At 50.7% G+C, this 10,711-nt stretch overlaps 1 gene segment (V, D, J or C); it reads right to left on the minus strand.

Annotated features, from left to right (window-relative positions):
• Positions 1-2,934: 2,934 nt before the first annotated feature.
• LOC105309948 overlaps positions 2,935-10,711 on the minus strand; it is a 9,137-nt gene continuing 1,360 nt past the window's right edge. The window contains 3 exon segments of the V gene segment in view: positions 2,935-3,059; positions 8,073-8,363; positions 8,447-8,455. Coding sequence covers positions 2,935-3,059; positions 8,073-8,363; positions 8,447-8,455 — 425 coding nt within the window.

Genomic DNA, 10,711 nt, shown 5'->3' on the forward strand with positions numbered 1-10,711 from the left:
TCAGATTGCTAATTTTTCAGGCAAGTATTTTAAGCTTTCTTAGGATTCTGTTCCTGGTGACAATGGGTAGAGTCATTTCTGCCTCTGCAAGTGAAACCCTATGGTTTGTGCAAGTGAGAAATGTGTCCTTCCTTACCAATAAAAAACTCAAAAGAACGTGAACATTTTATATACAGAAATGTTGGAGGTGAGCAGAGAATAGTAAGTGTACACAGGTTCCTCTGACACTGCTACAAGGACAGGAAGCTGCAGATCACATAGGAAACCAGCCCCGAGTCTCCATCAGCACGAGCTGCTGGGGCTGAGACACAAGTCCTTGGGGTGTGTATGCCCCCTGCAGGCCCTGACCTCCCTGGAGGCCCTGACCCCCTGATGTCCTCAGCACACATTTCCTTCAAAGTCCAACAGAGGAACAGAGACGCGCCCGGCCCTTCCCCTTACTCAGCATTCAGTGGTGTGTCCCTCCCGGTACAGGCATATGGACCTTCCTGTGTAAAACATGTCCCCTCTTAGTTACTTCTGTCAACTGACCCCACCATCTACCCCTAGGCCACAAGTCCCCAACTGCCTCTGCTGCTCCCAGTGGTGCTCCCGACTCTCTCCTGTGGCGATACTGCAGTTGCAACTGTTTTAACTAAAACCTTCCTTCCAATTTGATCATTGTTGGTGGACATTTTAAAGTCACAGAGAGAGAACAAAGTGAAAGGAGACGTCAAGTCTCAGTCCTCACACACAGGTGATGAGTGGGCTCCTCTTCCATCAGGCAGATCCTCAGGACCCAGGAAGGTGGATCCGAGGGCACAGCGACAGGCCAGAGGTTGGGTCTGAGTCACAGCAGCTCATCCCCAGGTCCTAAGACCCAATGGAGTTCTCTCAGGTGTGCGTAAAATCATCTTCAGCTGGTGATTTCTCTCTAACTTCCATTTCCTCTCTTAAGAAGGGAGAAGTGTGGACTGTGACCATGTGCCTGCCCTAAAGTGCATTTTAGAATGAGGTAACTGGTCTTCTAGGATCACAGGTCTACAGGTGGAGAGAGTTATGCCCCAGGATGCATGCACCCGAATCCTCACTGACAGTTGAGTTAGAGATTACACTTGGGACATAGGACAGGATGCTCTTCGGTATTTTGGGCTTCAGGTCATGCTTTAATGAGTCAACTTTGGGGATGTTGGGATGTGCTTAGTGGAACTGGCCGGTGGGATGGATGTGAGTATTCGGAGGGCTGTTTCAGTTGCTCTGTGCTCCGAAGCTGTGACTGTTCCAGGGGAAAAGGCACGTTGTCATGCCAGGACCATTAGACGTCTTGAGGTAAATGGCTTCCTGTTTTATCTGAGACACTCCTAATACAGCCACAAGTGTTCACGGCAGAGCGAGGCAGAGGAGATAAGACTCCAGGAGAGGAAAGATGCAATGTGACCAGTGATGTGAGGTGACTTCCTCCAGGCTGTAGGGATGGAGAACGGGGCATGAGTCAGGATGTAAGGAAAGCGGCTCTTGGACCAAGAAAGACACAGAAGCAGACCACTGTCTGAGTTTGCTCAGGCTGCAGTAAGAGAACAAAACCTTCTGAGTAATTTAATATTAACAACCATTCACTTCTCAAGGTTCAAGAGGTGGGAATCCAGGATCGAGGTGCCAGCATGGTCACCATTGGGGAGGATCCTCTTCCTGGGTCATATCTGGTTTGCTCTTGCTGTGTCCTCAGGTGGAGGAAGTGACACGCATGGTCTCTGCGGCCTGATTTAGTCAGTTGCTAATTCACTTCATGAGAACCCTGGCTTTGTCATCCAGCACCCCGCAGAGACCCCCACCCCCTACCACAATCCTGCGGGGTTAGGATTTCAATACGTAATGTTGGGGAGCACACATGTTCAGATCACAGCCCCCACTCCTAGCCTCTGTGCACGTGTGGTCCTGTCAAAACCTTGATGTCTCTCCAGGGGGACTGACTTCCTGCTGTGAACTCCAGACTGTGAGGAGTCAACGTGTGTAGACTGTACCCCAAGTGTGTGGTACTGTGATTCAGCAGGGACAGGAAAGTCACACAGGCTGTACGTGGGTCCCACGTCATCAAGGGTCTCCCCACACTGCTCCCCATGTGTGAGGACAGCAGTCCTGCCCCAGGGACAGGGACACTGGGGGCTGTGGTCAGAGGGGAGGACCCTCTTCAGGAGCTCAGCCCTGTAGGAGAGAACTGAGGTGGACTGTGCTAGAACCTGGCTCACCCGTCACCGTGACTTTGCTACCAGGAGTTGGGATCATCCTCCCAGAAAGTCATGGGCCTGGTGCTGGACCTCAGACTGGGCAGTAGGGGTTCACCCTTCAGTCTTTATACTTACCTATACTGAAGCATAATTCCTTTTCAGAAACAGGGGAAAGTGAGAGGAATGGCTGGGGGATCTGCAGTCCAAACCCTGAATCTGACACCAACACGTAATCCTAGACGATTCCTGTACTAACTCCCCTCATCCAGAGACCAGGGAGGTGCATATGTGCCCTCTGCAGAAGCAATGACAAATGACAGGGACCTGTCAGGAAACGCTGTCCCTCATCTTCCTGCAGGACACCTGGAGTCCTGACATCTTTCCCTGAGGGCCGGGTGTGCTCGCGAGAGTGTCACTTATATTGTCAGGTTTCTGTCTCTGTGTGAGGAAGTCAGAGGACACTGTTCCCTTCCTTCCTCAGCCCCACTCTGCTGCCCTCTCCCTCAGGGTTTCTGTCACTCTCAGGATGTGGGTCGTCACACTGTGTGTCTCTCGCACAGTAATATGTGGCTGTGTCCTCAGGCCTCAGACTGCTCAGCTCCATGTAGGCTGTGCTGCTGGACTTGTCTGTGGTGATGGTGACTCTGCCCTTGAACTTCTGTGTGTAGCTTGTGCTGCCATCGTTAGGGTTAACCCGTCCAATCCAATCAAGCCCTTTTCCTGGAGTGTGTCACACCCACTGCATATAGTAGCTGGTGAAGGTGTATCCGGAAGCCTTGCAGGAGACCTTCACGGAGGCCCCAGGCTTCCTCACCTCGGCCCCAGACTGCACCAACTGGACTTGGGCATGGACACCTGTGGAGAGGAGACAGCAGTGGGTGCAGAGCCCTGACTGGTCCTGGTGCCCTCATCAGCCCAGGGTTGGGGATCCCCTTACCTGTTGCCACTGCCACCAGGAGGAGGACGCTCCAGCTCTAGTCCATGCTGAGGGTGGTGCTGTCAGGGCCTCTAATGGAGAAGGCATGATGGTGGGTGCTGTGAGGACACAGACAGGTCCCTATTTAACCTAATGCACCTTGGCTCATTTGCATATTCATGAGGCACAGTATTCATAGCTGAATTCTTGGCCTCACCTGAGAGAAGTTGATGACACAGAAACCGTGGTCAATAAGCACATGAAGTCCCAGGTACAAATGCTTGTTGTGCATATGTGTCCCTGTCAGGGGCCTGATCTATATGTAGACAGAGCTTTTCTCTCTGAGGAACGAGTCCAACAGGAAGTCTCCTCACTGCGCTTCCTCCTTGAGTGACATGGGGACGTTGGATGCATCTGGGCTCTGATGTCACACCTCGTATTCCTGCGTCAGGGTGTCTCTTAAATGTCACACCTAGTAAAACACACCCTGCCACCAGCTCCTCACAATTCAGATGTCTAGAAGCCCCATACCTGTCCATTGATGTGTGGTTCTCATTGCTTTCTTGAGATTGGAAAATGGTCCTACCGAATGTCACATCGATTTTTGCTTCTGCAGTCTCTGTCTAATTGGAAATTTAGGTGATCTTTGGAAAGAGGAAGCCCCAAGCCCTCAGAAGAATCCCCTCCCCCATGCGCTCTGCCCCTACTCAGGGCTCACAACCCCTGCGGGGTGGATCCTGATGGCCCCCTGCAGTCCAGCCTCCATGATGCAGGGGAGGGTTCTGTCTGGGCTCAGACGGCATGACCTCACAATGTTTCTAGGACAGTGTTAAATGTCTGTGCCCTGACTTCAGGATGCTCCCTCAGGGACACCATATGCTTTTGGCTTCACCTCCTGATATAGTGAATTGGCTTCACTCACTCCCAATTACCCAGCAGGGAGGCTTCATTCAAGGGCTTTGTGAACCACCAGGGAGCCCCTTCCCTGGGGCAAATGGATGCACTGACATAGGCAGCAGTTCCCTGATTCCAGAATCTCTTGGGAATTTCCTGGACCATTTATGTTCTTTAGGTTTCTCTAATGAAGGACACTTCTGAGAAACTCTGCAGATACACACCATGTGGCCCAATGCATAGTCTACTTCCACTATTCAGTGAATTAGATGCACACACCAGAGGTCACCTTGACCTGTACTAGATGTAGGGATCTAATCTCACTATGTCTAAGTGGCACCTGGACAGACATCACTGGACGTGAAATCTCTGAACGTCGTAGCCATGTAAAGTCTCTCTCAGGAAGCTGGGATATGAAAAAAAAAAAAAAACAGCAAGGGACCTATTAGACCTCAGGTGAGATCACTTTGAAAGGGCATTGGTCCCCCTGGCTGGACTCAAAAAGTGCATGTGTCACCTCACTCCAGGACCAGGAATTGTCACTCCAGAAACACAAGCCAATCCATGAGAGCGCTCAGTCCCAGGTGGCGCTGAGAGCAGGCGAGAGGAGATGCAGGAGTCCTGGCTTCCAGGATGCGCTGGGACACGAGGTCCACGATCCCATCTGAGAGGCACTGGTCTCTGCGTGAGGACATCTCGCAAGCGCTGCTGTCAGGAACCTGTGCCTGTGCTCATATAACCAAGAACGTGATGAACATCCTTCTGGTCAGTGAACCTGCTCACAGTTAAGCCTGGGAGCTTGCTACACACTGCGCTGTATCCCCCAGCATTCATGAGGTGAAGCCTTAACACAGAGTTGACTGTACCGGAGAAGGACTCTTGGGAAGTTTAGGGATAAATGAGGTTAAGTATAAGTCCTTGTCTACTAGAACTGGTTGCTGTATATGAAAATGAATAGAAAGAGTGATATTTCTCATTTTCTCCAGCATGCGAGATTACAGCGAGAAGTCAGCTGTCTTCCTGAGGGAAAGATTTCTCACTAGGAATCAAGGTCTCTGAACATGGACCTTGGCTTTTCCAGTCCCCACAATGTGAGACAATAAATTTCTGTCATTTAAGCCACTCAGTCATTGGTAATTGTAATGGCAACTTGAGCTTATGAGGCAGATTGTGGTTCTGAGAAGTGGGTGCTGCTGGAAGAAGCATCGAAGAAAATGTACATGGACGTGGAAGCAGGTGATAGGTAGGAGGTGGGAGACTTTTAAGTGCCTGCTAGAAAATTCCAAGCTTGCTGAGAGGGGTGTTACAGGTGATTGTGCGGAGAGCTCAGAGAGGACAAGAGAGCCGTAGAGGAAGCTCCCACACTCAAAGAGAAGGCGCACACAGTCACGAGGACAGCGGTGGTTGGAGTGTGGACATTGGGAGCCGTTCTGACAAGGTGTCCATGGAAATGAGAACAGGTCACCGGTTCTGGAGGACATGTGACCTTGTCAAAAAGTGTCAAAGTGAGTAGGGGGCCAGGTTTTAGGGTGAAGCTGAAGGTAGAGCTGTGAACAGTGAGAGTGTGTTTTTAACCGCAGGGATTACTAAGCTAAGGGAAGGAGTGTTTGGTTCATGCTGCTACTTTCTAATAAAATGTGATAAGACAGTGATGGAGCAAAGACAGCTGTATGAATCAAGTGCAAATCAGAATGTGGAGTTGTGACAAGTGGCCAGTCCATCCATAAGCCAAAATTGTGGAGTATCTTCTAAAGAGGGCAGAAAAGGCATTGCTAAAAACAATTTCATTAAAAAAAAAAAAATCACATGGTAACAGTTATATATGTGATGTAAACCTAAAAGCAACAAAAAAGAAGAGAAACAGAGAGTAATGGACAAGGACAATGGACTAGTGGTTACCAGAGGGGAGGGGCAGAGGGAAATAAAAAATAAATGTAAAAAATAATTAAATAAAATAATATCAATCAATCAATCAATCTGGGGCCTGACCAGCGGGTCTCATCAGCCATCTCAGCGTCATGCAGGAAGGGAGGTGCGATGAGTCCGGCAGAAGCGATGCCTCTTTGAAATGAAGGGGAGAAGAAGGTGGGATGAAGAGAGATGTCAGACTTCACGGATTTTACAAAACAGGATCATAACCCACACTGGCGGTAAAGATGCAGTATTTTTAAGAAGGGGGACAAATGGCCTTGGAGGAGACTCAGAGAGGATCAGGGTTGACTCCGTGTAACAGGTGACATGGCCTCCAATCAAAGCCTTTGGATCGTCCACCACCTGGCAGTGACAGGGGTGTGACTGCCACCCAGCAGAGTCACAGAGAGTCCAGATGGTAAGACAGCACCTCAGCGTGTCCATGAGGTGTGACCCCCACCCACCAAGTAAAGAGTGTAGGCATCCAGCCAAAGAGGACTGTCTCCAACCTACCGTCCCATGGGACTTGCCTCGCCAGCGTTTGGACCAGCTTGGCGCCCTTCCCTCCTTCCCTCTCTCCTCTTTAATCATCGTAGAGTGAGGGTTTCCACCCTATGCCAGCCCCTCCATCATATTTTGGAAGCTCATAATTCATCATGTTTTATAGACTCTCAGCTGGAGAGGATTTTAGTCTGAGATTGAATCATATGCCAAGTTTCACCAATATCTGATGAGATGATAGTTCGTTGAGATTTGGACCTAAGACTTTAGAGTTAGTCCTGTAATGGGTATGACATTTGGGACAGTTGGGGTAGAGTTAATGTATTTTACATAAAAAAGACATGAATTTTAAGTTCCATTGGTAGAATCCTATGAATTGAGTTTGGTTATTCGAAATTATTATCCTGTAATCTGATGTCTCAATGCTGGTGTTTAAAATAGGGCATTGAGGAGGCTTGAAAGGCTAAATGAGGTCATGGTGTGGTGGTCCCACCCCACTAGGACTTGAGCTTTGTGTAAAGAAGGAGACATGACAAGTGACCAGCATATCCAACGTGTTCCCTGGCCCCTGGCTCACCATGGCCACAATGAGGTGTTTAGCTTGATGCTCTGTATACGCTGGTTCATCAAGATATCTTCTTTCATCAGGTTTCTGAGTTCTTAGTGGTGCCCATGGGTCAGCAGCCAACTGTGTCCCAGACTTGTCCTTCCATAATGCCTGCGTGACCTTGAATCACATGCGTGCATGACATGCATGCTAAGCAAGTCACATTAGACCCCCTGAGGATAACCTGCCTCGGGGGTCCACAAATGGACAAACATGTTAGAGGGATAACAGGAGATGAACTGGAGACACGTGAATGCAAAGTATTTACGTAATCTCTCCTTTGTCACCAGCCAGGGTGGAGGCTGGGAGATTGAGTTGGGCTCCAGCCCCATGGAGCTCAGGCTGTAGGACAGACTTAGTGAAATTAGGACAGTAGATGACACCTGGTCGTGTTGGGTGGGTTTCAAAATCCACCCGAGGAAGTGAAGACCTGGAGGGTCATGTGTTGTAGGCCGGACAGAAACGGCATTGGTTAGAGTCTTGGTGGCTGATCCTACCCCTGTGGCCATGTGTCCTGTCTGAAGGGAGAGCTCATGTGGGGACAGTGTGTGACTGTGGGGGCAGAGAGCCTGAGCTCAGCACACAGGAGTCTGCACTGTGCCGGGTCTCTCTTTGTGCAGGTATTTTCCAGCCACAGGGAAGAAGACAGCCCTCAGGATTGTCCCTCTGCTGAGACATGAAAACACACACATAGAAAACTGGTGAAGGAAGGTCCCTAGTCACCAGTGATATGTTGTCTACGGACAAGGTACGTTTTCATTTTAGTCTGCAGTGAAAACAGAAAAATTTAGAGCCACGTCGAAAAAGTGAGGTTTGTTTCAGTGGGCAGCTGAGAACTGAGGAAATCGCTGCTCCAAACAGGACGCCCCTTCCCACCTCCCTCTGCACCTGCTGTTGGGCTGGTCTGTGTGTGCTGTGCTTTGTGTGACCTGAGCGTCCCCTGGTGACCTGATCGGCCCCTGCAGCTCCCCCTCCTGTCTCCCTCAGGGAGGTTTGTGTCTGGGCTCACACTGAGGTCCCCTCATTGTGTCTCCCGCACAGAAATACATGGCCGTGTCCTCGCTTGTCACAGAGTTCAGCTGCGGGAAGAACTGGTTTCTGGACGTGTCAGCCGTGACGGAGATGTGATCCTGGAATGCTGGATTGTATCTTGTGCTTCCTGTCCAGTATCCCATCCACTCCATCCCTTTCCCAGGGCGCTGGCGGATCCAGCTCCAGTAGTCACTGCTAGTGACAGAACCGCCAGAGACAGCACAGGTGAGCGAGAGGGTCTGCGAGGGATTCACCTGTCCTGGGCCTGACTCCTGCAGCTGCACCTGGGACAGGACACCTGGGGACAAGGAGCATCAGTCCTGTCAGTCACATGTAATCACAGCCACCCACAGACCCTTGTCTGACATCAGAGACACTCACCTTGGGGGGCTGTAGCAATCGCTCAGGTACTTTCTGATAACTAACACTCCTATATATATCCACAATTGCCAAATGTTTATAATCATATGTCATATACAAATAATGCCGACCTTGGTCTAAAATAATAAAAATAAAGGGTATTTCTTCCTATTATCTTCTTTTCCTAGTTTGTGACCTATTTTCTTACCTTATGACATTTTCGTAACTGTGTCTACTAGAAAACATTCTTTGTGCAAATATTCCACCACCCAAAGCATATTGCGGAAAATCCAAATAAATTCCATCAAAATAACTGAACTTTGGCATGAAGAAAGGTCAAAGCAAGAATGTGACTATGGAGTGTATAAATTCATCATCTTGCAAACAGAGAAATTTTTACCCTTTATTAACTAACTTGTTTTCTCAGCTTTGGTGTTTTCAGGGATGAAGAGCCCACAGTCAGGCAAATATTGAGGTGCCTGAGCAGCTGTGCTCCTGGGACAGGACACTGTGACCCTGACAGGACTTCCCTTCCTCCCCAGCTTCCCCGCACTCCGGGGTGTGCCTCGTGGTCTGAGGGTCTGGGATCCTGCGTAATGTGTAAAGGTTTTTATATAATCCGGCAGCAACATTATACCAGATATTTGAGCTGAAAGTACACTTTCCAGTGTCTGCTCATCCTTTCTTTTTCTGGACAGTATTTCCAGTGGATAAAAGATTTATTTTTTCACATTTTCTCCTTGATCAGTATGATCTTTCATGGGACTTGTTAAAGTTTTAGGTAATTGCCCGCTCTGGCTTCCATGGCCTCTGTGATAGCAGGTCTCTGGTTTCCTCCCTGCACCCAACCCCATGGGCATGTGTTGGCCCACTGTGGCTTTTGATACCAGGGGTCCCTTCCTTGGTTCGGAGATATTTTCTTCCCTAGGTTTCTATGGCATGGTTGTCTTGGCATCCCTCCATCTTCTGATGCTGTATCTTTTGTGAAACTGATGGTCTCCTGGGTCTAGAGCCCTTTGGGAAATCCCGTCCATTCCTAAGGCCTCAGTGACCACCTCAGGATCTGCTCCGGGTGCACTAGCAGCAGCCCAGCCTCTCCTCTCATTCCACCTTGCTCTCCTGTCCCCCAAACTAACAGCAGGCACTTTGGTTGTCTGCTCTGCAGACACAGCACGTGGGCCACCAGGACACTGTCAGCAAGGGAAGGTGTTCTTGTGCTCCAGCTGGATGAGCCACAGGTGGTGAGACAGGGATGTCTGGCCTCTTGGGTTCTGATCAATGCAGGTACCTGCATGTGTCTGTGCATATGCACACACAGACACACAAAGAAATAAAGATGGGGGAAAGGGTTTCTGCCACCTGTGTCCCAGCTAACACTTGCAGTGATGGGCCTGCTCTCAGCACATGACAGGGGCTGGGGGCCCAGCCTTACTGGGAAAAAGGTTAGATGAGGCCCCTTGTTTTCCTGCAGAGAGCAGGAAGAGGGATGGCAAGAACGAAGGGAGCTTTTCTTAGGACCTCAGTGACTGGCTGGATTAGTTCATCGCACAGGTTATGAGCACTTGAAATGTGCTAGGTGCTGGGGAGGCAGAGGTGGGTGAGACTGGCCCTAGGAGCTGCCAGCCCAGAGGTGGTTACATTCTGTGTGGCAAGGGCTATGAAGGGAGACTTAGGAGGGACCCCAAACTAGCCCGGGCACAGGACAGGACATGATAGGGAAGGTTCTCTGGGGAGGTGGAGTCCCAGCCCTTGGGGACTTTGCTGTCAATTAAGAAACTGGGTATTTCAGAATGCCACTTATCAGAGGGGCTTGTCAGAGGCTGGCCAGCACGATGGGTGGGTTGGTAAAGGCCTGAGGGCCAACCTGGAAGAAATAGCCGCCCCGATGGAGGCTTAGTGCGGTACAGCGGCTGAAGGAGGTAGGTGACCAGGCAGGAGTTAAGGCCAGATCTCAGCGGGTGGAAGGTGCAGAGGCAGGTGAGCGGCCCCCGGTCACAGCCGCCGCGTGCCAGCCGAGCGCGGGGGAAACGACCGGACTCGACGTCCTGCAAGCAGCGCGCCGCAGAGGCGACACGTGCGTGGGCCGGTCTGGATCCAGGGCGCGCGTGTGTGGAGCCAGGGACGGCGCCCGGCCCTCCACTAAAGCGCGGCGGAGCACCCGGGGCTCGGTCAAGCAGCACCTGTCGCCGGGCCTCGAGGAACCACATTTCCAGGCGGCGCTGCGGACCGGACCCCCGGGTGCAGGCCCAGTGCCTGCGACGCTGCCGGCTGCGACGCGCCGAGGAC

This window comes from Pteropus vampyrus, unplaced genomic scaffold, assembly GCF_000151845.1.
Source record: "Pteropus vampyrus isolate Shadow unplaced genomic scaffold, Pvam_2.0 Scaffold953, whole genome shotgun sequence".
Lineage (NCBI taxonomy): Eukaryota > Metazoa > Chordata > Mammalia > Chiroptera > Pteropodidae > Pteropus > Pteropus vampyrus.